This window comes from Oenanthe melanoleuca, chromosome 1A (genome assembly GCF_029582105.1).
Source record: "Oenanthe melanoleuca isolate GR-GAL-2019-014 chromosome 1A, OMel1.0, whole genome shotgun sequence".
NCBI classification, from domain to species: domain Eukaryota; kingdom Metazoa; phylum Chordata; class Aves; order Passeriformes; family Muscicapidae; genus Oenanthe; species Oenanthe melanoleuca.
In genome coordinates, this window is record NC_079334.1 from 58233492 (window position 1) to 58261389 (window position 27898).

Genomic DNA, 27898 nt, shown 5'->3' on the forward strand with positions numbered 1-27898 from the left:
CCCACACTATCTCCTGTCCTGGTGTTGGCTGCAGAAGAATCTCCCACAGAAGCTGGATTGCAGCTGCTACTGGGAGTGTCTGCAATCAACACATGTTGTCATTCAGGCTATTTTTCAGCTTAAAATGTGACTGGAAAGTATAAAGGCGGCTGTTCATTATTGATTAATTGCTTAAGCTTTTAGGAGATAAAGTGAGAGGAATTGATAATAAATGTCTATATCCATGTATATTTCCCTTTAGAAAAGCCAAGGAATTTAAATCAGTGAAGGGTCTAGCTTTTTGGTGATTGACTTCTTCTGCTGAACTGGCTACTGAAAGCAGAGTGTGAGCTGGAAAGTCTGATAATTCATTAACGTGTGTGAAACAGGTTTCTAAGCTCCTGCACCCGCAGCCCTTGGAGCAGCCTTGTGGCAGGAATGGAGCAAATGGAGAACACTTAACTGTTCATAACAAACTTATGCTCAAGCAGAGAAGGAATTATTTCACATTGTCATTAGCTGTCAGAAAGTTTATCTGTGTTCTTTCAGAAACAGTCAGAAGCACCAGCCCCCCCATCCCCCAGGTGAAAGTCACATTAGTAACAGTAAGAAAACCTTCCATACTTATTTGTGAGATGCATGAAAATCATAATGTATATCTACAAGAGCTTTGAAGTGAGACACAATAATAGGACAACAGGGAAAGCCATCTGTACAAGTTCTGGAGAGGTAAATTGTGTAAAACATTCCTAGAAAACATTCTTAAGGGAGGTTTTCTATCCCTGCTGCCAACTTTTCTGTGAGAAAACCTTTCTCCATGAGAAAAAAAGATGGGAAAATATAGCTTTTAATTGAATGTAAAACTGGAGGGTTACATTACTTTTTGTCTCACTTACTCTGTTTCAGAATATGAGGTGTAGGACCAAGGCAAAGCACAATACACTTAGCATAATCTACAAATAATCCCTCAGATACAGTGAGAAGTAATATAATGTTTAAAAAACCGCAAAAGATCTTCTGGATAGATGGTAGAAAACTTAATCAATTCTTACAGACATCTAAAATAAAACAGAATTATCTGCAGGAAGTGAACTAGTCCTATAAGAAAAGAAAACTGTTATTTTGAGGAAAATGTGAGATTTGAGAAAAATCCCACAGAACTCATGCTGGTATTGTACTGACCAAAACATGCAAGAATAATTGAAAAAATATAAAAATGCAACACAAGGCAGAAACAGAAGAAAAAAAATCATTGTACAGAGAATATGAAAGATAAACTTGCAATAAGCCTGTGCTAACTTCTGAGGCAGAGCCTGAAAGCATTGGTGATGGAATTATTCAAACAGAGATGTGACCAGGACCTGCTTGCAGCAACTATTGCACTAGTTTTATTAATGAAACTCAGCTAAATAATTCATTAGTCAGCAAGGCAATTGATAACAACAGGATAGCCATTAAACAGCAATATTTATGATAAAGTTGTTTCATATACAGAACACATTAAATATCCCAGGAATTTCAGATATTTGAAAGGTATGGAGGTTTCATAGATGCGCTTGCAATCTGTATTATTTGAAGGTCAATGGACTTGGAAAACTATGTTGAAACAGCAAAGCAAACACTAAGGCAAATGAACATGGTTAAGATCCTATCTTGGTTTACTTCACTACAAAACCACACATCTGCACTCGAGAGCCTAGGTCATGTGTGCAGTAGGGACCAGGAAGATCACTTTGGCAAAAAGAAATTTAAGGATGTTCTCATGAACTCAACCACCTCTCATTAGACTGTGAACTGTGACAACAAAAATGGTGAGGGTAAAGAAATGTAACTGTCTAGAAAAACTTTAGGTCCACCACCAAGCAGAGACAAAGAAGCTGCTCATTTGCAGACAATGAAAACAAGAACCACCAAATAATATAAAAACAGTGGTTCAAGTCAGAGAAGCCACATTCACTCCAGATAAAATAAGATATTCCAAGTAGGATTACCACTGAACACAAATTATTTCTCACTTAGAAATTGTCTGGCACAGTATAGAGGAACTGTGTATTCATCTAAGATTTGGAGGTATGCAGCAACCCTCTTCCTGGGAAACCTGACAGTTGTGCAATGGCAGTGAGCATGCGCAGTTGCGAGGAGAGGCTTGACCTACGTTAGAAACCCTGGACATTCGTAACACTTTGGAGATTGTAGCTCCATGTGTAGAGCAGGTTTGATGTTTATCCAAGAAGCACAGCTGTATTGTGCATCATTTGATGGCACAGCCCAGAAATTCCAGTTTCATTCTGCAGGTGAAGCATAGATTACTTCTGTGCACAGTGGCTCAATACTGACAGTGCATAACTCCGATTCTAACTTGAATAATTGCATATGGGTAAGAGCAGTTTAATCTAGCTCTGCACCTTGTTTCCAGTAGTGACTGCCAAGTAAGTTTCCTGAGAAGGTTATAAGGGTCTAGAAGCCCTACCCAAAATACGTTTTGAGTGTCTGCTGATCAGTAATTCTGTGACTTCCTAAACTATTTAATGTGGGCTTATATTGAATAGTCCTAGATGTCCTTTTGTTCCATGAATTTATCAAAATCTTATTGTGAATTCAGGTACATTTTTAGCATCCACAATGTCCTGGCACAAGTTCTATTAGTTAATAACGTGATGAGTGAAGACACAGGTCCTTTTGTTTGCCTGTAGACTGGCATCTTCTGGCTTCATTTGACATCTTCCAGATTTTGGGCTGAAATAAACAGTTATTTCCTACTCACCTTATTCAGGCCACTCCTGGTTTTACTGTTCTCTAGTATATGTTTTCTTTTTGCAAACAAAACCCTTAATCTATTTTATTGTTCTTCATCCTGTAATCACTCCATATCTTTAATCATACGTGTTGCACTTATCTGTATCTTTTACAGGACTTCTCTATCTGTCGTCAGATGGACACACAACTATAAATACTGCTGAAGATATGTGGATATGTCATGTATCTATGACATAGACAACAGAAAAAGAATATTTTATATTCTTGATTCCTTTTGTAGTGATTTCTAGCAATGTTTGTCCTTATTTTACATTCCTCTGCAGTGAATTTTTTTGCCTCATCATTACAAGGTAGAAAGTTCTTAAATGAGTCTGCAATCAGCCATAGTCTGTGTCACTAACTAATTCAATGTCATCAGCAAATACTTTCATCCCTTTTTGACACTGTTTTCTGATCCCTTGTAAACTGTGTCGAGCAATGCAGACTCCATGTGTGATCTCTTTTTACTGTGAGAGGCAACTAATGCTTTACCTCATTTCTTCACATCTTCTGAATATTTCTTCATGTCTGATTAGCTTCCTCAAGAGCCTCAAGGGAGGTAACTTTTTACGCGCCTTCTGGAAATCCAGACAGATGGTATCAAACAGATCTGTGCTGCCAACATTTTATTGACATATCAGAGGACTTTGGTAGATAAGTAAAGCACAACTTCTCTTTAGAAAAACCATGCTGACTCTTCCTCATTGTACCATGCTTATCCTGATGTCTGCCAATTCTGTTGCTTATTATTGTTTCTTCTGTTTGAATCAGTACAGGGTATTAGTTCAGCGTACTGAAGTCTGCCCTGCAGTCCTTCAGTCAGGACAGTGAGCAATAAGTTTAGCAATGGCTTCTCTGGGCTGTCTCTAAGGGAGATGAATTAAATGGATACACGATTAGGCAGCTGGATCCCTGCCTTTGAAGTGCATGCTGGAGACAACCCCAAGATGCTGTGCTGTGCTCTGGCATGGGCTGAGCAGGGCTTCCAGGATCACTGCATTTGAGAAGCCTCTTAATAAAAATCCTGCTGAGTGTTTGCTCTCCTGTGGATCTCCACTTCTTTGAGCAATATAGAAGACAACCATTCATGTTTCATTTAGAATGAAACAAAGCAAAACCAAAAAACAACTCAGGCAACATGTAGATTTGCACTTAACCAGAAATCAGGCTTTTCAGGAATGGTGAATTTTGCTGAGCATATTAAAAGGCTGTTTATTTGGTTATACTAGTTTTACAGAATGTGATGTTGACTTGACTGGATTTGTATAATGCAAGTAAAGGCTAAAATTAAAAGCAGATTTAAATCATGAGTACAGATAACTTTGTGAGTGTTTCATTTTAGTAGTTGTCTGTGGACCTGAGAATATTTTGGCTTTCTCTATTTTTGTATTTAGTATTCAAAGCATTCAGACATGCTATTACCTACTCATTGACTGCCAGATAGATTATGGAAAAAATGGTAAGTGGTTTACTTTGTTAAAGGCTCCTTAGTTCTTGGTTGTTTAGGAGAAAAATAATGTAATCCAAAGAGTTGCTAATGGTTTCTGCAGGTATTTCAAATAAGATAGCCTGTATTTATATATAGCAGATCTGATGTATTAAATGTTTGTCAATTATATATCTCATTATGGGAGACTTCCTGACTGCTTAGCAGATATATCTGTCCAACACACTGACACCATACTGATTTGTAAAAAATACTAACAGTCCAGGCAGTGTGTCTTTCACAGGGCTGTAACTTCAAAACACATTAGTGGAAGAAATTTGCCACTTATTATTTTTGTACATTTCCTGTGACTATTGCTGTCATAAATTAGAAATACTCAAGTGTGTTCTCCATCCTGGATACTTTCGATCTGCTTCATGCTGTCTGTAATGAAAGGCACAACTTTTATCTTTCTTGCTCTGTCCACATGCTTATGCCATTGTTTCCTTGATATTAGTAATTTACATCCTGTTAAATTCTTTGACACGAAAGCTTTGAAAATGCCTAATATATGCTATAATACCTCATGGTGATTTTTATCTTGCTAATTTTGTTTCTGAAGTTTCATCAGTAAAGGAGGGAAAGCCATTCTCCATTTATAAACACAAAGTCCCAGAACAATACTGTCCGGGGACTTTCTTGTGTTCACAGCCATCCAGATGGCAGTGAGTGTGAATTTTGCATTTTGATTGAGATGGTTAATATTGATGTGAAAACAACAAAGAAGATTGCCTAACTATGCATCTGGTAATGTAGCAGGTATATAATTTATTCCATGTACAGAGAACATGTTGCATTTAGAAAATATAACCAAATAGAATGGTTTCTGACTCTAATCAATTAGAGTTTCTTCTGTGATGAGTAGAAATTGATGCTTGCCAGAAGTACAAATTGGTAGATTAACCAGGAGCAATAAAACAGCAGTTTCAAAGTTAAATAATTAACCAGCAAACATACATACAATCAATACTGCAAGCAAGTTATGTAAATGCTGAGGTTGTAGCACTTTCAAGAGTGCATGCTTGAAAATTATAGATAAATACATGTGCAAAATAGTTTTATGACTCATTTATTCAAGCAACTACTGCATTTTTGTACATACTAGCTAAATAAAAGAGGAGAAAAGGATAATTTTAAAAGAGCTTGATATTAGTTTTCTTCAATAAGTGATGCTGAAACATAACAGCTGCATTGTGTTTTACCCTCATTCTTTCTGCAGAATCCCTTTTATCACAACTGAATCGATCTTGTCTTTCTCTTTCCATATTGGTTCACATTTACAGATTATCCACTTTAGTTTGCTATGAAGCTAAGAAGCCCGAAGTCTGTACCATGAAAATGGAACAGTTTTAACTACTGGAAGTCTAATGCTAGAATTTTTGGTTTTCTGGATTTGTTTGTTTTGCAAATGGAATTTCTCAGAATTCAGTCATGAGCACTGAGGATCATTCAATGGTACTATTCATTACCTTCATTAATGATCAAAATAACAATATGCTAATGAACTTTTTGGTAGCAGGAAGCTAAAGAAGGAAGAAAGGCAATCCTTGGGGACCTTAGGACTAGGAACAGGTTGAAAGTTAGAGTAAAATCCATTGCACTGGAGGGTAGTTCCATTACAGGCCTTGTCAGAGAGTTTGCATTTACACGTTCTTAAAAACTTTTAGGTGGTGCAAAAATCCTTTCCTCTGAGAGCTTGCATGTGATTCCTCTTTCTAATGGCAGTCACTTAAATTCTACCTCTTCCATCCAGGATATCCTTCGTATGTCTTCAAGTCAGAACTGTGACTCCTGAACCAAGATGTTTGGCTCATAGTCAAGTCTGTGTGGCCTTTTCTCCTTCCACAGCCTTCAAGTTTTTAGGGAAGTCCTACATTCAGGGGGAGAAAAAACTGGGCACCTTTTTTATTTACTTATCCAACATTTCCAGTGGTCCTGAGGCGACAAGATTGGATCACATGGATTGTTTTCTCAAGAAAGAGCCCTCCTTGAAGGCTAGGTCAGTTGGCTTATTTGCTTTCTGGGTCCTATTCCAGTGTCACATAGTCTGTGGCAATGCCAAAACCTTGGTTAACTCTTAATGGAAGGTGCTGTGCATGGTTTGGGTTGGAAGGGAACTTAAAGATCATCCTGTTCCAACCCACCTGCCATGACCGGGGGCACTTTTCAGTAGACCAGGTTGCTCGGAGCTCCATCCATCTTGGCCTGTGCCAGGGATCCAACAACTTCTCTGGACAACCTGGTCCAGTGTCTCACCATCCTCATAGCAAAGAACTTCCTTCTAATGTCTAATCTAAACACACCATCTTTCAGTTTGAATCTATTCCCCCATATCCCGTCACTACCTGGATTTCTAAAAAGTATTTCTCTATAGGCTCCCTTCATGTACTGAAAGACCACAGTTAGATCACCCCAAAGCCTTCTCTTCTCCAGGCTGAATAAACCAAATTCTCTCAACCTTTTCTTGTATGAGAGGTCCTCCATACCTCTACCCATCTTGGTGGCCCTTTTCTGGACTCACACCAACAGGTCCATGTCTTTCTTGTGCTGAGGACCCCAGAGCTGGATGCAGTACTCCAGGTGGCAATAATGACAGCCACCCATTAGAGAACCTTTGGCCATTCCTTGCTGCTGTTCTCAGGCAGCAAGCATAGCTCTGGGAAGTGACATACTGCTCTTGCTTACCAGCAGTGAAATTCTAACTAAAATGCTTCCTCCTGTGTTTCCTTATTTTCCTTCAGAATTATATCTACTCATTGTGTCTTTTAGCCTTCATCCTCAGCAAGCAGATACAGAGGTTAGGGAAGCTTTTCAATAATCTGGAACTTGGCACGTACCTAATCTTCCCCACCCAAGAATGATTGATTCATCTTAAAGAATTAATTTGGCTCTCCAGATATGAAGAAGACCCTGTTAGAAATGATGAGCAGTTGATGGCATGAGTGTAGAGCAGAAGTATAGCTTTTATAATATAGTAAAACAAAGATGATTGTGATGAAGAGATACTTTGTGCTGTAAAGAATATCCTTGAAAAACAGAGGTTGAAAATAAGAAAAACCTCCCAGAGTTATAGCACCAAGGTTTTGGAATAGTCTTCTAGTGGAAGCAAAGAATGTGATTTATTTAGAGATGAAACTTGACAGTGTTATTAATTGGATTATATTCAGGTTTACATGTGATGGTAGGAGCTTTGGACTTGGTGACTTTTGATGCTCTTTTCCAGTTCTTACCCTATATTCACCTATTCCTAAAGTTGGAGAGCAATTTGGCCTAATTTCAACAGTCAGGGAATTCATAAGGAACTTCAGGCTGCTGAGGAACTCCCAGGTGAACTGCACATGATAGTCTTGAAGACAGCAATAGCATTAGATAATACTCTTACGAAAAAAACCCCCAGCTTCTCCTTCTTATTCTGCATGGGCTGATTGAGAAGCCCTTATGCTTCTCAGAAGGAGATGGCTCATCAGTTCTAGATTTCACAGTCTGTATTTATTTATTCTTATTATTACATTTTAGCTTAAGTAGAACTTCTTTCTACTTGATTTTTTAAATCTGTGGATATACTTATAGATCAGTTGTATCCCTTTTCAATCTTCATCTCCAAGTCCTTATTATTCTCTGGAAAGAGACTTTACATTGCCCTTCTCACACTAATAGGCCCTCTGAAAGTTACTTCAATCTCATTACAGACATACCGAAAATCAACACTAAGACTTATTTTATTTGAATTTTTCTATCAGGTCTTGAAAAATTCAAGTTGAAAATGAGTTTATGGAGAGAACTGGCTTTCCTACCTCTATTCAAACTGTTTATTTTTAGCTAAATATTAGTGAATATGGAAGCAGTCCAGTTTACATCCTGGTTTGATTTCCTGTTTACATGAGCCTGTCTGGTGTCACCATCGTATTTCTGGACCACTCTGGAAGCTTGTGTGCAGCCTTCCTTCCACCTCTGAGGAGAGCTGCCCTACACAATGGAACTATTGTGCTCTGTGATAATGAAATATGAAAATTGTTGGACACAGTATATGCTTGGCTTATGTCACTTTGCTATAGTGCGCAGCAAAGTATATATAACAGCAAACCTTTCACTGAAATGTGAGGAGAAAACTCATGTTAGATAATAAAGTTGAAACTGTACCCATATTTGTTTGAAGTTAATATATAAACAGATCTGGTCATACATAGGGTGGCTCCCTATAGTATAATTTTTGTGGGCTTTAGGGGGAGGGGTGTCTTTAGTTTTAATTTTTTTTTCTCCTTCCCATCTGATTTTGTTTCCCATACTATAAAGCTTTCTATTTCCCCTAAGAGACTATTAGAAATATTTTTTTTAAATCTACAAACTAGTTGAGAATCTGAACTGGCCATTATGACTATTAATGGTCATAACAGCAGGCATTTCACAGGAGGGACTCTTAGGGAGCTCAATTTCACCACTTCACCTATTGCTTTTGCAGTCTCTGTCCTTATTATTTTAATAGGATTTTCAGAATAAAATGGAATAGTGTGTGCATCCAGAGAATGCTTGTGCCAGGTGAAATAGCAGTGTTTAGTAATTATAGCTCAGATTTTGTCTAGCAACTTTTTGTTTTATTTTCAGTAAAGATGCATTTTATTTTATTTTACATTTAATGTGTACTGATGAATGTAAAACTAACCAAACAAGTCTAAGGTTTGTTTAAAGATGATACAAATATTGCTATGCTAATAGATAAGAACCCTGAAATAGAACTGGTTAATTCTTTTGTTCTCGAGGCTGATTCACAATAACTGAACAAGATAAATTAAGCAAAGCTCATTCAGTTTTTAGTAACATTTTGGATTCATTGATGCAAAAATTTCATACTAAGATTTTTTTTCCAAGGGATACTGCAAACTTCATTTTTATTCAATTACCCATTTCAAAATCACATTTTGAATGAGTGCCTCCCATTAGAACATCCAGATTCTTCCCTAGTGTCTTTTAAACATGCCAGTTTTTTAACAATGCTCTTTCTGATACTTGCAGGCAAAGGTTTGAGAGCACAGATAACCTAGCATGGCCTGTGCACAGGCTTACCTTCTGCTGCTGCTATTTCCATTTCAGATGTGCTGTGGCTGTGCCTGGGGAATACCCTCGAGGAAAGCTTTGTCACAGGGAGGCAAATGAGGTTCCCTGGAGCAGAGGCAAATGAGGTTCCCCGGAGCAGTGCTGCAGCTGGCCTGCAGCAGCCCACACCCATCACCCTGGGTCAGAGGCACTGCCGAGGCACAATACAGAGTTTAGTTTTTAAGAGTCAATTTTAATAAGGTCAAAAGACACAGATGGAAAATGGCTCCTGATTTTCCTGATCCAACAGCACAAAGCAGGTCTTCTACTGCATTAATAGTGACATGTATAAATAACAGTCATCAGGCCTCTTAGGGATGAGTTTACAGTAAGGCTATTGAGCAGCAACTATCAAAAGGGGACACAGCAATTAATTTGAAAACCACATGCTATTTATTTTGATACTGTTAAAAACTTGCAGAAAATCTTGATTATATTCTGAAACATTCTTTTTTTCCACTCACAAAAATCAAAGAAGTATCTCAGTCAACAAACTTAAAAAAAAAAAAAAGAAAAAAAAGCAGAAACATTTGAAGTCTGGACTGTATTTCACAGCTATTTCCTTTTTAAAGCTGGTCATGGTAGAAGATTAAGCTGATGATCATAATGCACACTCTTATTTATGTTTCAGTTGCATGCTAACAATACCTAAAAGCCACTTTAAACCCCAATGCTGCTTCAGCAAGTGCTGCAGCAAGAACACAGTTTCTTCTATATACTAAAACTGTGTTTGTATGGGGTGGAGTGGTGTATGTTACACTTAGACAGGATTCCAAAATATGCACTGATCATGAAACAGTAATTCTGGTCTAGAATAGTTATTATCTGCATAGGAAATGTCTCATTTAACTGCTTTTAGCAGTGTCACATTAGGAATCCCAGAAGATGATAAATAAATAAATAAAAACTAAGCAAGCCAGGTAAAATTAAATTGTAGTAGGAGTATTTTCAGTGGTAATTATAGGAGCCTGTCATTGCTGAACTGAGAGTAATAGAGGCAAATGTCAAGAAATCCAGCAGTCACATGATATTTAATGAATATGAATGGAACATATTATACAGACACTGATCAGGTCTCTATGACTCATTTAAAATGAGATTAGTTTCAGGTTTAAATCAGATATTCAATTTATTTCTAGTATACAAAGGATACTATGTATCTTATTCAGATCTATTGTCCACAATGCGTTTTTACAGATTAGAATTTTGAGACTCCAAGGGGGTTGCTGTCTTTTAGCTTTTTACTTATAATCTAAATGGTTAAATTGTAGCTGAAGATCATCCAGAGAACTTGAAACATTATTTTTATCCTCTTCAGAAACAAAAGTGACTAAATGCCGAAATGTTTTGAGAATAAGAGTATACAAAAAGTATGCGATGCTGATCTTCCTGAATGTTTCATTTAACTATTTTCAACCAGCATGAAACATTTTGACATTTGTGGAAAGACACATTGCATTTCAGTTTGTCAGATCAAAGACAAATGTTTCGCTTGGACTTAGTTTTTATGTGTACCCTTGAGCTGTTCAACAGCTTCCTGGCATTTATACTCCATGCTCCAGTTCTTTCATGTGCTGAGTGCCTAACCCAAGTTGTGCTGACTTCAATGGTAAAGACATTTCTGCATCTGTAAGTATAACACTGCATTGTTTTTGTCGGAAAGCAGAAAAACATTGGCAAAATTGTTTCCTGTGGAAAATGTAACTTTTATAGAAGCAGCATTTTCCATTGAAACACCACATTTTTAGAAAACTTCCAACTAACTGCACTTAAAATATATTTCAGGAGTGTTATTTTGAAATCTATAAATGCTAACATCTATTTTTTTTATCTGGAATAATTTTGATTACAAAAACTTTGCAGATACTCAGTACAGATAAAATTAGTTGAGCTTTCATGTATAGGATATATTGATCATAATTTAATTATAATTGCAGTATTACATTAATAATTATACAACACCATAAAGTATTATGGTGCATTATGGTTCTTTTGCATTATTCCAAATATTGAGTCTGTCGATTATTGCAAAAGGGAGAAGAAATCAGTGACAAAGTGAGTGATCATTGTAGTCACACAAAATTACAAAGAATACACAAGATCTTGTTTTGCTGGACAAAGGAGGAATTAAAACTGTAGGAGTTGATGCCTTTACTCAGAGCTGTAGGGTTCTTTCACCCTTCCCTCCCATCCCAGTTCTTTGATTTCTGACTGAAACACACTTTTGGGTAGATATGCACTGGATTTTGAACACAGCTGCAAGCCACAGAGGCATTGAATCCAAACAGCTTTGATGTGAGCCTGTGCTCCTTCTCAGCTTGAGGGAAACCTCTGAAGGTTCGTAAACTGGGATGTGGTAATCCCACCCATTGACTGGGCAGCACCATGGTGTGCAGGCCAGGAAGCACATTTACCAATTTACACCATGTTTACCTTGTGGGAACATGAGAAGCCACTTTGGAACAGAAAAAACTGTCTTCCTTCCCTGCAGCAGCTTGAGTGGTACACAGCAAGGCAAAATAAGATCATAGCAGAGAAGCTGTAGGTGATTTACTTGTTTTCTTCAAGGACCATAGTTGTATGGATTGTTTAGACAAAACTAGAATTTTCTTCTACAGGGTTGGCTTGAAACTTCCTGTTCTATCTACAGGGTGAGTAATTCACGCTATGTGTCTGTTTTTCCGCCCCTGTCCTACAGCTACACAAATACGCAGTCACGCACACATGCTGCATTGGTCAGATGTCTGGGGTTAACCCAGATAGTAGGAGCCTCAAATCAAAAGTCTGAGTTAAAATGCTATTTTTGCTGCTGAGGCTTTAGGTGTCTTTTCATAGCACAGACATGACACAACCTCATGTGGCATTTGCAGGGCTGTGGGAGATAAAACTGGTGGTATTTGGTTTGCAGCTCTCACAGGTGCAGGTCCAGATGCACAGGCAGGCAATGCCAAGCACAGTTCTCCATGCTATTCCTAATGTCTTCATTTCATCTATACCTTTGTTTTGGCAAACAACACATGCCTAGTTTGGGGGCTTTTTTCTTCTGAGACTCTGTAACCTTCTTATCAGTTAAACCAAATGAAAGGCCACGGTTACACTTGCTGATTTACAATAGTTTTATTACAATTCAGTTGCAGATTGTGAATGAGGCCAGACTGACAACTGGGTCCTTTCCATGTTAGGCGATAATGATATCAGATTCATCATGATCTCTCTTTTCCTCCTCCATAACTCAGTTGTGTGAATAAATGAAGAAAACCATATAACATTCCAGACTTCATTATTTGGTTGTGTAGTCTCAGGTATTACTTCTCTGAAGTTACCTGCCATCTGGCACTGGGAGCAGGTTTGCCAGGACAACTGCTGAGCAAACAGCAAGCTTCCTAAGCAGGTGGAAATCCAGCAAGGTGACATGGAAAAACTATCTGATGATCCAAGCCCCAGATATCTTTGTGGTCTCTGGTCTCTCTCTCTCTCTCTATTTTCTGTCTTTTCCTTTAAAGGTGCCTTTTGGTTTTGTAGAAAAGGAGGTCTGGAGAAGGAAAAGGAGGAGGAAGAGAGGAATTAAAACATGAAAAGCAGGTCTTCTTGCGGTTCTTCAGGGTCAATTGATTAGCTTATTATGAAAGCTGGTGCAAAGGACATGGAGAGGAGACTGACCTTTGACAGCAGATGTGTTTGTGTGGATTGCTTAGGCTTCACTAAACATCAGCACAGAACTGATGCCCTTTCCCAGCTCCTTCATGTGTCCTTATGTCTCCTGTATATTGATGAACATGAACAGCGAAAAAATCCAACCCCTTAATAAGATGCTGAAGTCTGCAGCAAGGAATGTGAAAATGCTAAGTCTCTCAATTTTTTGGCCTACCCCTCTGCCAGAGATGACTGTAGCAGATCCAGGAGATATGTGTCCTTGCAGCAGCAGCTACAGTTCAGGCTCCCACGCCATGTTTCAAAACTTGCCTTCACTAGGCAGATGCTGATTTGATAGGCACTGAATTGGGCTGAGGGTGGTTATGTGCCAGTGTACTTATTCTGGTGTGGAAGTCATATTGTTTGGCAGCCTTCTAAAACAGTAATATCTCACACCAATACAGGTAGACAAAGCTTTTTGTAGGTTTTTTTTGGTGACAAAGCCAGATTAATGGAATGATCAGAGAAGAAAACACACCAATTTGCTATGGACTTATATTGCAGCTGACACTTCCCTGAGCTGGTTCGATGTCCTGTCCGACAGGGGTTGTGTTGGTGTGACTGCAGGCGCCACACGCTCCCGGGGCAGGAATGAGCAGGAGAGAGGGCAGGAGTGACTTAGCCAGGTTATGCCTCTCAGCTTGGGCCTTTATCATCGGCCTGTATTACACAGTTTTACTGCATCAACAGCATCACTCAAGGCCGTGGAGATAGATCTTTCTTCACCTGTAAAGCTACATTTTAAAAGACTTCACTTGAAATATTTATTAAGCTACAAGGCTATATATACACACATCTTTACAATTGCTTTGCTTTGCTTAAGCAGAAGTTATAAATGTCATCAGGGCACCAAATATGAAGAAGCTTAACTTTTCCATATAACATTAAGAATGAAAGAGCACATCCTCCAACACTGCGTAAGGCAGAGATTTTAGACTACGTTAAGGCGCGGGGTGCCTGAGCCCTCTCGCTGCGGTGCCGAGGGGTGCGGGACCCCCTCCCCGCCTGGCACCGGCCCGGGGCCCGCGGACACCTGCCGGCTGCCCTGCCATAATTCAGCTCCGCCTGCGCACGTTTTTATTGAGTAGATCTATCTATATATCTATCTATGTATCTATCTACACATATATACATATACACATACATATATGCACTTCATAAAGAATATACACTTACAAATATGTATATATGTAATTATTATATACACACACATATATATACTTAATATACATACATACAAATACGCGAGGAGCGGTCCCCGGCCAGGTGTCCGCGCCCGTCCCCTGCCCTGTCCCGCCCCGCCATCTTCCCGCTGCCCAGCGTCCACGGCCGCCGCGCCTCGGCACCGCCTCCGCACGGCCCCCCGCCACTTCCCACGGCTGCGGGCTTCCCACCCGGGGCGGGACCCTTCTGATGCGGGAGTTTCAGTGGGATGCTGCTTGAGCCCCCAGCCTCGGGAAGTAGCGCTCTCGTGACTACATGTCCCGACATGCCGCTGCCTCCCGGCGCAGCGCCGCGGGCATCCACCACCGCCCATTGTGCTCCAGCCAGGGGAAACCGCGCTCCGCTACGCTCACTCTCCCACCCCACCCCCCCCCCCCCCGCGCGCCAAGTGGTCCCTTCCAGCGCTCTACGAGGCGCCCTTCAGGCGGTCCCATCCACGGGAAACGGGGGGGGGTGGCGGAGCGGGTGAGGTGCGGATCCCAGCGAGCGCTCCCTCGAAGCCCGGGCGGCTGGTGATTGGCGTGCGCGGCCGCCAATAGAGCAAGGAGACGGTCGGGAGAGCCAATGGGCTTGGAGCACCGCCCGGGCGGGGCGGGGCAGAGCGGAGAGGGCGGGGCGGGGCGGGCACAGCGCGTGCGCGGGGTGGAAGAAGGCGGGGCCGTGTCGTGTCCGTGTCGGCTGCTCCAGGGAGGGTCGGGCGGAGGGAGGGGAGGATGGAGCGGGCGGCCGGGCGGCCGTGAGCGGGGCGGGAGCCGAGCCAGAGCGGAGCCAGCAGGCCGCAGGCAGGCCCGGGCGGGGGAAAGGCGAGGCAGGGAAGGGAAGGAAAGCAGCCGGGTGACGGGTCGTGCGGCGGAGTGGGCTCCGGGCGGAGAGCGGGGGGACGGCCGGGGCTCCCGCTCCGCAGGGCGGCCGGCGGGGCAGGATGAGCCAGGAGGAGATCCTGAGGAAATTCATTAAGCGAGTCCAGGCCATGAAGGACACGGACCACAATGGGGAGGACAACTTCGCCAGCGACTTCATGGTGAGGGGCGGCGGCGCGGGCGGGGCGGGGCGGGCGGGGCTCCTGCCGCCCCCCGGGCCGCGGGGGTGACCGCAGCCCCTTCCCCATCCCCCGCCAGAGACGGGGTGCCGGGCCGGGCGGGCGTCCATCCCCGGGGGTGACCTGCTATTGTGTGCCCCGGGGCTCGGCCGGCTCCCTGTGCCCACCGCCGCTTCGTGCTCGGCGGGGGGAGCGAGCGTGTCCGCCGGGATTCAGCCTCCTTCCTGCCCCCAGCCCCGGGAGGTTTGTCACCGCGGCCCTTCCGCGCTCCGGCGGAGGTGGTGGTCATCGGCTCTTGCAAAATTAACCGCGAGGCTCCTCGTCCAGCTGCCCCGCTGCTTCCCTGAGCACATAAAGGGGACAGAGGCGGCGCGGGGGGGCTGCGAGCGCTTCCTCGCCCTTGCAGCCCCTTTTCTGCAGGGTTGCCGTCTGTGATGTCAGCTGGGGATAATCGGGCACTCCTCTCCTTCTTCCCCTTTTATCTGCCCCTGTAGCTGCCTGCTTGAGATTTCTCTTCTTTCCGAGGGGATGTGTTAAATGCATTGATAGTCCTTGGAGGAATATTCATCTTCCCTTCGCTAACATCTCCCATCCCCCATCGCAGCCCTGCTTGTATCCCTCGTCCTTTCTTCCTTCCAGATCATTTCACCGTCAGCCTTTGGTTAACGTGTGCGCTCGGGGAAAAATTCTATTAGAGATTTAGTGCTTTTTCTGGTTTATTTTAGCCGTTTAATAGGGCTGATACAATATCTTGGGAGTTTTATCTTTTGAACTGGTCGTCTGAGCTTTGAACAATAATTTGGATTGGGCAGATGTTGCTGCCACTTTCCAATATCATTTAAATAATGTCAAAATGCAATTTGACCCACAGAAGAGCTGAAGGAGAGCGGGTCAGTGCCCTCCGTATTTGTCTTTGTAGCTCGTTTTATTATGCGTCGCTCTTTGGGATTAAAAGCACATCGTTAGCCCTTTAAGCTGTCAGTCTGTGCTAGTGGTTTGGGAACAAAAAAAAATAAAAATCTCAATGTAAGTGTCGCATCGGAGATTGTCCGAAATGTGGGGAGGAGGCCGCGGATGTTGCGCAAGGCGGAGGGGCGTTGGGAGCGCTGGCAGGTCCAGGGGTGGAAGAGGAAGTGGACTTTGGGAAGTAGCGAGTTCATCCAGGGTGGGGAGGGAGCCCGTGGGAAATCGGCCACGCTCTTTGGGCAGGATTTTGCAAATACTAAAAGTATGCTGCTGAAACATCTGAGCGTGTGGGAAAGGAAGAGAGAAACGTGTGAAATGAAGAATGGCATTGGAGCGATAGGATCCTATTAAATCTTCACATGGGAGCTTAAAGGTTACAGAATTTGACAGAAGCTTTTCATTAAGCGATAGTTTGAGTAATATAATTGCTATTTAACACGAATTGACATCTTGCCTTGCACTGATGAACCCATCTTGTTCATGTAAATTATATACACTTTACAGAAAGGCTGGCCTAGACTAGTCCAAAATGCGGGACAATTTTAATAATCTCTATGTTAAGTACTTTGTTCTAGATCTCCTAATCCGCCTCTACCATTTCATATCTGATAATTTATCCTGATGTTTTAGCTCTGTTTTAGTCAAATGATATACAATATGTATTTTTATCATCCTTTCTTCGAAGCAGTGGCACCTCAGTATGGAAAAATAGCTTTTGTTTCAATTTCTCTATTTGACAGCATGTTGTTTCTGTAGTTTTCAATGGTATAGACAGTGAGTTTTCCCTTTGCTTTCCTGTAGCAGCAAGAAAAGAGAATATAGGTAAAAATGGGAAAATAAGATTATAGGAACTAATGGGCAAGACATTGCAGGGGAAAGATATATTACCTGAATGAATGTTAAATATTTTGGGGAGAATTGCGTTGAAAATTCCTTTTGTCCTCTTAACATTTTATATTTCAAACTTTCATGTTTGATTTTTGCATTGTAAATAGTAGGAAAACCAGGAAATTAGGATCTTCAGCTCTAATATTCACCTTCATATAGTAAAGCAGACATAGGTTAGAGGACAAGAATAATAGTTGCTGATTTTTAAATTTTTTTTTTCACTATGAATGTATTGGGGTATTTTGGGGTTTTTGGGGAATGTGCTTTGGGGTGTATTTGGCAGTCTTAACAGAGCCATGCTTAGGTTCTCTTTGAAATGATTGAAAAGGAAGAAGGAAAGAAAGGCAAAGAAGATATAGGGTTCAGTATTCAGTTAAAGAATTGGTAGATATTTTTTGAGGAGTGAGAAGGGAGGAAGTTGTGTTTTCTCATTTAAGGGCAGGATGTTCCGTGGCTGTTAAATAGTGTCAAGTTTGGGGAATAGGAATTGCTGTTACTCATCACTTCATTTCCAAGTCAGAGTGGAATCTAAAATATGAATGGAATAGTGGGTGAATGCAAATGAAAGCAATTCTTTACCTTTAGGTCTTTGTTGCCTTTGAATGTGTTGAGTAATAGGCTTAGAGAATTGTATATAGGCCTGAGTGAATGAACTAAAAGTACGTGCTGGGTGCAAGGAGTGCTGGAGGAGAGGGTAGAGAAGCAAGAGGTGTGCACAGGTAAGCTGATAAGCCTGGCTGATTGCTATTGAAAGTCCAGAGTGTAGATGACTAAGACTGCAATTTAATAATGCCACTGACATACCTGGAAACAACTTCTGCTTGGAAGGTGGAAAGTTGATTATTACCCACTCTACCACTGCCTCCCCACCTGCTCCTGATAACAAGATAATCTGGGCAAGTTTGTTACTGGAAATCAAATGTATTTAATTAATTGGCAATAGGAAGTAAGCAGGACTTTGATAGATCACTTCAATACTCTGGGTGTGCACAGTTAGGATTAAATGAAGTGGATAGTTTGAAAACAGGACAGACGTGTCTGTAAGCTTTGCCAGTAATCAAGTATATGTGGATATGGGGCAAGTGGGCTTTTTTCTAAAATAATATAGGTTAGGATTTTGCTACTATGGTTGCAGTGCATCCAAGGAATATACCTTTTCGTGGGTTTTTGCTGACATTGCTATTTGATTAGAAGGAAATAAATATAGATTACTTCCTCTTGGTTTTTCATGCTGCATAAATATAACCAGCGTGGTCTAGGTTCTGATTCTTTTGTAATGAACATGTGTCTTACATCAAACAAGGGTTGGAAGTCAAAGTTCCATATGGAGGAAAAGAAAACAGCTATTCTAGAATTTAGAAAGACCTTGATAAATATTATTTGCTGATTTGTTTTTAAATTTTAATTTACCCATAATTAACACATTTTTTGTTTTCTTTCATTGTAGTAATGACAAAAGCATTCTGGCACTCTCATTTCTATTGTTTGATGTAGGTTGCTGTTGTTATAGGAGACCTGAAATATTAATAGTGTGAAGCTTTACCTTCAAAAACCAGATATTTCAGTTGTTTTGTGGTATATGACAGTCTTGCTTCATCTTTTGAGTTATGTATCTGGCTAATCTAAGCATGGAATGCCGTGTGTGGCTGAGAATGGGTTTTTTTTTTTGTTATGGATACTTTGTAGGGGACCCTCAGCTGTTGTTTGGAGGTAGTGGTGTCAAAATGATCTTGTCTTAGATCATCAGTCTAAAAAATTATTTTTTTTGCCAACTTCATTGCACCTAGTCACAGTTCTCTTTATATCTTTCATTCAAGAGGGCTCAGGTAGCTAACTCAACTGAATATTGTGTGTGTGTCTGTGTTCAATTCAATTTGTCTAAACTGAAACTTTTAGGTTTGGAAACAGTAAAGTACTCGAGATACTGTTTTCTGAAGTGTGAAAGGGAATTTGAACAGTTTGAATCAGGTAAAATGTCTAATTTCTATGTTTTTCACCTCTAGTCAGTTTGGTTTTGACATTGTTATACTTAAGCACTTCTAACTGATTGGTTTGTGAAAATGCTGTTTTAAAAAATGGGAGATGGAATGTACTTGACTTCTAAGGATAAAATGTAGCTGATCATAGGAAGTGCTACACTTATAAAACTTATAAAACTTGTTATAGAACTTGCTTTGTGCATTTTTTGAGGCTTTTGTCTTTTTGGTTTTTGATGATTTTTTTTTTTTCCGGACAATTCGGCACAATTTCTAAGGTGCCTAAAATGCTTAAAATGAATGAACAGTCTGCACTATACTAAATCACTGATTACTGAGATACATAGTGAAAGCCCACATACTGATGCCAGTCATGACATTGATTTTGTTCTGGCTCTGGAACAGCATTAGGGATACCAGAAATACCTATTCAACTGGAGCACTTCAGAAATGCCCCTCTTAAAAGCTTGTCTGTGTATTAATGTGCATTTGCATAAGCCTTTCTGATTCAAATACTATTAGTGCACCTCTTGAGTATCTGCGAAGATGTCTTTCAAATTTATAAGGCTGGAAACTTATAAAACATTTATCTTTTTTACTATCTCTGCTTTTTAAATTTTTTTTAAGATCCCACCATATAGACATTTTTAGAATTGATGTTTTCTAGTATCTAATGAGTTTTGTACTTGTAATATATTGTTAGAAACACTAATGCTTTGTCATGTTATAAAATGCATGCTGTCTTTTCAAGAGATGTTATTTGTATCTGTAAAGTGTAAACTGGGAAAAATGCTTTGGTAAAATCAACTACATAGTAAACTGTTGAAACTTCAAATCCAATATTTAATTGGTGTAAATAGAGGTTTGCATTGAATTCTTGTAAATTGGGTTCTTTTGAAACTAGTTGGGTTCTTTTGAAGTGCTTGGAACACTTATTTTCCCTAAAGTGTGACAGGAGTAATTGCCTTGGAGAAAATGACCTGTAAGTGTGTTGTACAGCTGATCAGCTATAAGAAACTCTGCTCTTAGCAATGAGTTAATAGGTCATAGGCAACTGTCACTTTAGATATGCCTTGTGCATTTCTGTAATTTCAGGGTTAAATCTGTTAGTAATCATCTTTCATATTATGCTTAAATATGCATGTAAATGTGTTTTTTAAAGTTTTGTTTCCATTAATTGTATTTCAGCTAGATGCTGTTAATTTGCATGTGGGGGGCACACCCCAGCACATTACTTCATTGCCTGTGGTTGCAGTCATCAAGACTATTCATAAAGCTTCTTTTACATGGACCTGATCAGGTTGGAGCAATGTGACTGAATAGTCATTTTAGTAACCCCAAACTTCAGAGGCTGCTGAAATTTTGTGAAATACTGTTAATTCAATGTTATATGAAAATACAATTTTACGTGAACAATCATTCAGTTTAAATATTCAGCTTCTTTGTCCCCTTTCTGAGGAAATGAGTGCTGTTTCTGTTGCTTCCAAGATGCCATTCTGAATTTTCATAGAGGCAATTGAATACAGCCACAAAGCTGCTGTAGTGACCCTGAGGTATAAGAACTTGCAAACTCTGCCTGAAATTGCTCTTCTTTCAGTACATGAAACTAAACCAAGTCAGTTAGGCAATGCTCTGGGTTGTGTCAAAGAGCTTGTGTGGTAATAAGTTCTCTTTGCTCATTTTGCAAAGACAGCAGTGTGTAAATTTACTGTTCTCATGGAATAAAGGGTTGTGTATGGATTTTGCAGAATATTAAAGAATTGTTCAGGAGGAGCAAATGGTAATGTTGACCTTGCACCTCATAGTATGCTACATGCAATCCAAATAATTTAAAGAGCTGTACTTAGATATGTATATTAGAGACATATCAGTAGATACCTGTATATGGATATGTGACCGTAATTCCTCAACCTTAGACCCTAATTTGTAGTTCTGTAGCTCCATGTACATGCTTATGTATTTGTATATGCTTGGTTGTGTGTCTGTGTACTACTCTGCATATGTGTCACTGATCTGTAGTATGAGTTTCTTGGGTTGGATTGCATTAATTTCTTTAAAATTGCAGTAGGTTCAGGTTGTTTTTCCTTGATGCTGTTATAGCTAAATATAAGTTATTAGTTCTGCGAGAGATATTCAGATTATCTAATGTGTGTAAATTTATTGATCATGAGTGCAACAATAGTCTGAGGCTTCTATATTTATCTGTTCAAGCCATTGGTTTGTAATAAACAGAAATTATGTTGTATCTTCTTCACTGTTACTATTTAAGATTAATGGATTTTCCATTGTGTACTGCTACAGTTTGACTATGGTATGCTTAGTGCAAAGGACTTCTTGGCATAGGGAAAATAGTAATGCATTTCTTAGTGCTGGGAAAACTTGAAATTGTACAAGTACCTTGTGTATACATTTCTAGAACTGAAATCAGATGGTAGATGATGGTTTTTTCTTGGTCTTCTAAAACAGCCTTCAGTTAGGGAGAGGCATCAGTGTTAAAAGTCAGATAAGGAACTGAGTAAAGCACAAGTGAATTAAGTAGGGAAGAAGCTCTTCATGCCATTAGGAAGTGCAGTGTTTGCATCCTGGTGTTTTCCTCAAGCTGTTGTACTCCACAATTGGCATGGTTATGCCAGCACAGGCTTGAATAACTCAGCTGTGTGTGTTTGCCCTGAATGAAGCATGGACGTGCATTTCTATTTCTTTTAACTAGCACGTGAAAGTTCCAGAGAGATAAGCTCTTTGTTTTCTTGCTTCATCTGACAAAAAAACCCTTCTAATATAAACTTAACTCATTAATTTTTTGCTCAAATTTGAGCAATCAGAATGTATTTATCAGAGGAGAGCACTCTGGTATGGCTGTGGAGTTTTGGATCCAGAACCTGGAGTCCCAAGAGCAGCTGTAATGTTGGAGCTGTGTCCAGAGTCCCTCTGCATCTTCAAGAAACTAGAATGTGTTCAGACCCAATATTACTGAGACAACATTAATGCAGAGCCAGTAGCTTTGCTAGGGAAGCTGAGAGTGCAGCAAAGTAAGGAAAGAGTTGAAAGAGCAGAAGAGCACAGTCAGGTCTGTCAGGCTTTAGGACTGTCCCTCTGGGTTGGAAACTGTTGTTTTAAAGTAGCTTTAAATACTGGTGTCAGGATGTTTCAGTCACTGAGGTTTGCATAGGAAAGTTACTGCTTGTGTCCCTGAGGACCTTGTTCTAGCTACCCTTTTGTCATCAGCTTTATAATGAAAAAATTCTTACACAGCTAAAAAGATCAAGTAGAGAAAAATGTTTCCCAAAAGGTACCAGATAAATAGAGGTATAAATGGATGACCTAGTTTAGTTGACCTAATTTTTGCTCCTATCTGTCCTGCTACAAGCCAATACTTTTATTTCTTTGAAAGGCACTTTTGTTGGTATTAATTTATGGGAAGACTTAAAGCCAATATTGTCCTAATGGAAGTGTCTTGTGAAAGTAAAACCTGGAAGAATTGAATTATCAGCTCTAAAAAGTAGCAGGGCACTTCCTTCAATGGCGGAAAATATCTAGCTATTACAAGATGACTGAAGCTGTGAATGATTTTGCCTCATGGGCTACACATGTCATTAGGAACAATAGCAAAATAAAGAAAAATGTTTCATTCATTCATTCGTATTTCTGGAAGGAAGCATCATTAGTTTTGAAGGAAATCCTGCTTCTGACAGTTAATTTTCTGTATTAATTTTACTTCTGAGCTCTCATAGTTCTGCAGAAAGGGTAAAATTGCCTAGTGTTAGGAATGTGCCAAGGGCAACTACATGAGTAGACTGAAAGTTTTAAGTGCTGTATGGATTGGTTGGATTGTTCTATTTTTGATTTGCTGTGATTTGGAGAAAACACAGTTGTTAAGTTGTTAAGGGTGTCCATATAACTTGTGTTCCTTCCTTTTTGGCAGAAGTGCTGTGCACTTCATGTTTTATGTGTTGGAGAGTAGGCCTTGATTCCTAAATTGAAATTTATTAGTTTTAATTGCCTGATCTTTGCTCTGATTTTTGGTGTCTAAAGTCATGAGTTGGAAAGCATCAGTCTCTAAGAGGAAATTAGTGTAGTAAAAATCGTATTGCTTTAAAGAATGTATGTACTCCTTTAATCTTTCTTTTAGTTATGACACTGAACTTGTAATTTTTAAACAAACTTTTTTACATCAACTTCCTTTCTATGTAGTCTTGTAAGGTGTAGCTTACAGGGGTTTGTTTTTCTAAGGTCGGGTACAGTGGTGTCCCCTTGAACAATTTGAGATCTTGCTTCATTTGTTCTGCTGTCTTTTCATTCTTGCTGTCTCATGTGGATGACATCTGCTTTCTGTTTTTCTTCTGAAAACACACAGATGTTTGTACTCTCTGTGATCACAGAAAGAACAGCTTCTATATGGATCAGTGGGAGAGTGTGGTTTTTGGGGGTCTGAAGGGGTAACTGACCATCCTTCAGCTGTGCAACGGGGCTGCTGTGGGAACAAGGGGCCAAGGCTTGTTCCTCTGGGCAGCTAATGCAATCAAAGAGGCTGAAAGGAATGTGGTACATGAGTGATATCTTACGTTCCTGCTTTTATTGAGGTTGGGCAGTCAGCAGCTCTGCTGTTGTTGCTATCTTTGCTATCTTTCTTATTTGCTTTAAGGTCAATATCGTGGATAAGGAATTAATTTCTTGTGCTGAGCTAGAATAATTCTAGATTCTGATTCATGCACATTTTTCCTGGCCTTGCTGGCATGATTTCTAGCTCCTTGTCACAATTGAGTCTCAGGGACCTGTTCCAGAATTTTCATATTGTTTTCCAATGTTGATTACATTTTGAGTACGTTTTGTCTTCCATTATGATAGTATGGCATTATTTTTATTCTCCTGGTAGTTCTTGGAGGACACAGCTATCTTTGAGCAACTCAGTTCCAAACTGAAAGGATGTTTCATGGGTTTCCTGTCCAAGTATTCAGAGGACTTGTCAGTGTAGATTATGCATCCTGTTGAAATGACTGATTGCTGTGGGAACTGCTCTTGAGAAGCCTGAATAGTGTTCTACTCTGTCCTAAATGTTTCACTTCTTATTTGATTGTTTGGCTCTGTAATGGGACAGTGTCTTTTTTTCCTCAAGTATGTGAGCAGCATGTGTGGTACTTGAGTATAGCTTCCTACTTACACAAATGTTCTTATTGGATTAGTTGTCCAGTAGTTTCACTGCACAAAACTGAGAGATCAATTAATATAAAAAGCAGAACAGACAGAAGAGCAAGTGATAGGAATAGTGCACTGCTCTTTGACTGTGGACAGTCTGGGTTGGAAGTTGATGCCTGGCTGTTCTGTGAGTGAGTAAAATCAGTCATGGAGGTGTCTTAGTGGTAAATGCATCATGTCCTGCATATTTGCAGTGCACAGCTCTTTTTTCACTGTTTCTACACATGTAGAAAATAAGTCTTAATTCTTCCTTTATTTTCTGTTTGAATCTTTACCTTCATGCATGGGAAGCAGGATTACAACTGGAATGCTTTTGTTATTACTTACTCCCTCATGTATATTCTGATAATTTTAGCAAATAGGTAATTGTTAATTGAAATGAATGCAGCTGTCCAGTAGGAATACTCAGGGGAAACATTTAGCTCAAAATAAAGCTGGAAAATGAAACAATATTCTGGAGGGAAGGGCATATATAGGTTAGTTGAACTGCTTCAAGAAACTAAGAATTCCTGCAGAGTAGAATTAATTATAAATTGCCTATAGGGTAGCACCCCTATTGCACAAACTGCTAAAGGAAGGAAATAATCTCTTAGATACTGTGAATGTCCCCAGATAGCTCTAAGTATTTAACAGTTACTTCTAAGATTTAAATTTAGTAGTTTAGGTGGTTACACAAAACTGTGGATTTTTATTATGACCAGACTGTAAAATTAATTTCAACTCGTTTTTTTTGATGTTACATAAACAGAACTGTAATGTTAATAACTATATGTAAATGTTAGTGGAGAAAAATGTCTGATTTTTAGCCAGGTAGAAAGGACTTGGAAAGTACTACATGGGAATTACTTTAGTAAAGAAATGTGGTGTCTTATAGAAGCTTTATTTTTCTGTTATTTCTACTTCATGAAGACTAGGCCCAGAAGGGAGAAATATGTTTCCTTTAATAGCTGTTTGCTAGAAAATTGCATTAAGTGCTACACAGGCACTTAAAGCTTTGGACATGAGTCTGCTTTTCAAACTGAATGCTCTGAAGTAAGTTGTTATTAAGCTGCAGGTTAAGCCCTATCACAATGTTTTATATTTTCTTTATAAACAGAAGAACTTTTCCAGAGGCTATTGCACAGAACTGCTGTGGAAATTGCCCTGGCATTCTGTAGTAACATGGCTACAGTTGCTTCTTTGACTGGTGCCATCTATTTTCTTAATATTTTGACTAAGATGATGAAATGTGAGTTTTCATTTCTTTTCCCTTTTGTGGTGAAAATGCAGCTTGCAAATTATCTGAGATGTCAACTTCCTATTTTTGTTGTTGTGAAAAGAGCAGGTGAAACTGTGGTTGTATTTTTTACAAATTATACATATCTATAGCCTGTTGATAAATTATTTAAAGTGAGAGACCAGTAACACTGAAAAAATATGTGTATTCCAAAGTCAGCAAGCTGTTGCCATAAATCAGTGTGATTTCCTAAAGGAAAAGAATATTTCTTTCTAAAATGCTAGCTAATTCCATAACTAATTCTAATATGGAATAGCCTGAGTGTGAGCTTGCATTTGGTACCTTTTACATCATTATACACAGTAGTACTTTTGGTGCAAAGCTCTAGCAACATGTCTTTCTGGCACAGCAATTTAAAAAGCATTAGCACTGTTTAAATTGGTGATCATGTGAAAATGAAGCCAGCATCCTGTTTCTCCAGCCTTACAGCATACATAATGGGCTTCCCTTCCTGTATTCATAGAAAAAAATATTCCCTGTCTGGTACAGTAAGATGATACGATCATCCAATGAAAGTATGTGGATATAAAAATCTCAAAGATGATGTCTTTAGCTCTTATGGAGAAAGGTAACTTGCAGATGTACTAAGTGTATATGAGGTGAAGATATGTTTAGAAATGAGAAAAGCAGCAATGAAGTAACAAGGGAATTCAGTGAAGGGATATAAGTAGGTAAAGAACTGATTTATTTCTAGAGGCAGTACTTTTCGAACTAAAAATGACGATTTTTTTGCTAGGTAGGGGATCATGGAGAGCATGTCAGGGAGGCACTGGAATTGGCTTTTGTAAATAAGAGCAAAAATTAGTTTCTTCTATTCTTAGGAGTGCCATGTGGTTTATTTTTTATTGGGCTGTTGTATTACATAATGGTGTAACAGCCCCAGAACTTGATGCTGATTTGTGAGTTTCCCAAATTGCGTACTGATGGTGTAGATGGAATAGTTTGCATGGAACACCTGAATAATATAAATGATAACAAAGCATATAATATTTACATATTATCTTGGGGCTTTTTTCCCCTTCTTCCTCTGCTGACAGATTCTTTTTAGTGTGGTACTGGAATCTGATGTTTACTGCTGACAGCCAAGAGGGTGGAATGTTGTTCTTATGGGATTGTGGCTGTACTGGTTTTGCATGGCCTGATTTTGGTACTGGGTGGGGGCTACAGGAATGACTTCTTTGAGAAGCCACCAGAAGCTTCCCCCACATCCAGCAGAGCCAATGCCAGTGGCTCCAAGAGGGAACTATTTTTGGTCAAGGCCAAGCCCGTCAGTGGTGGTGACAACACCTCTGGGATAATATATTTAAGAAGAAAACCCAGTAAAGTTATTGTGCAGTAATAATTGCAGCCAGAGAAGAGCAAAGTGAGAATATCTTGGAGAAACATTGCTGCAGACACCCAAGGCAGAGGGGCAGGAGATGTTCAAGGTGCTGATTCCCCTGCAGCCCCTGGGGCAGCCCATGGTGAGGCAGCTGTGCCCCTGCAGCCAGGGAGGTCCATGGGGGAGCAGAGATCCACCTGCAGCCCCTGGAGGACTCCACCCTGGATCAGGTTAGTGCTTGAAAAGGGCTGTGACCCTGTGGGAAGCCCACCTTGGGACAGATTCATGACAGGGAGAAGCCCATGCTGGACCAAATTTCCTAGCAGGACATGGGATGCTGTGGGGGGCATGTTGGAGCAATCTGTTCCTGAAGGACTGCACCACATGGAAAAGTGACCCGCATTGGAACAGTTCATGAACTGTAGCTTGTGGGAAGGGCTCACGCTGGAGAAGTTCCTGGAGAACTGTCTCCTATGGGAGGGATCCCATGCTGGAACAGGAGAAGGACTCCCCTCCCTGACCGGTGCCAGAAGAAAAACATGTGATGAACTGACTGTCACTCCCATTCCCCATCTCCCTGCTCTGCTTGGGAGGAGGATGTAGAGCCTGGAAAGGTGGAGGGTTGGAAGAAGGGTGTTTTCGTTTTTTTGGTTTGTTTTTAATATTTGTTTTACTTCCCATTATTTATTAGTAATTAATTCAGTTAATATCCCAAAGCCAAATCTATTTTGCCTGTGTTGGTTGTCAGTGGGTGTTCTCTCTCTGTCCTATCTCAACTCATGAGCGTTTCATTATACTTTTTCTCTCCCCTGTCCAGGTGCAGAGGAGAGGGGTAGAGTGGCTTTGGTGTCCACCTGGCACTAGCCAGGGTCGACCCATCACAGCAGCTTACCAGCTCTGTGTGCCTGAGCTGCAGATCTGTTTGGATGGAGATCCCAACCTTCTCTGCTTCCTGTGGTTGGTGGGTTAG

At 40.2% G+C, this 27898-nt stretch overlaps 2 protein-coding genes across 6 annotated transcripts in view; one reads left to right on the forward strand and one right to left on the reverse strand.

The window, feature by feature from the left end:
- Positions 1-9524: 9524 nt before the first annotated feature.
- On the reverse strand, positions 9525-14746 carry LOC130265094 (uncharacterized). 3 transcript variants are annotated; one of them, XM_056513903.1, is made up of 2 exons: positions 14284-14746; positions 9525-12884 (listed from the first exon to the last, which is right to left on the reverse strand). In XM_056513903.1, exons 1-2 carry the CDS (start codon positions 14580-14582, stop codon positions 12473-12475), a joined length of 711 nt encoding a protein of 236 aa, XP_056369878.1. In that variant the 5' UTR covers positions 14583-14746; the 3' UTR covers positions 9525-12472. The 3 variants fall into 3 exon arrangements, with proteins under 3 accessions (XP_056369878.1, XP_056369888.1, XP_056369894.1); XM_056513913.1 differs by having other exon boundaries at positions 9525-13779; XM_056513919.1 differs by having other exon boundaries at positions 14280-14746.
- A 265-nt stretch (positions 14747-15011) lies between these two features.
- PTPN12 (protein tyrosine phosphatase non-receptor type 12) overlaps positions 15012-27898 on the forward strand; it is a 69760-nt gene continuing 56873 nt past the window's right edge. The window contains exon 1 of one of the 3 annotated variants that reach the window (XM_056507430.1): positions 15012-15290. In XM_056507430.1, the coding sequence (XP_056363405.1) occupies positions 15192-15290 (99 nt within the window). In that variant the 5' untranslated portion in view covers positions 15012-15191. The remainder of the gene's footprint in view (positions 15291-27898) is intronic. The other 2 variants (XM_056507420.1, XM_056507412.1) reach the window with 2 other exon arrangements.

Excerpts from the sequence above, each read along its gene's own strand:
- LOC130265094 (XM_056513903.1), bottom strand. The coding sequence starts at position 14,582 with ATGGGCGGTGGTGGATGCCCGCGGCGCTGCGCCGGGAGGCAGCGGCAT. Across the intron at positions 12,885-14,283 it reads GGACCGCTCCTCGCGTATTT|ACCTCCTTTTCTACAAAACC; the intron begins GTATGTATGTAT and ends TTCCTTCTCCAG.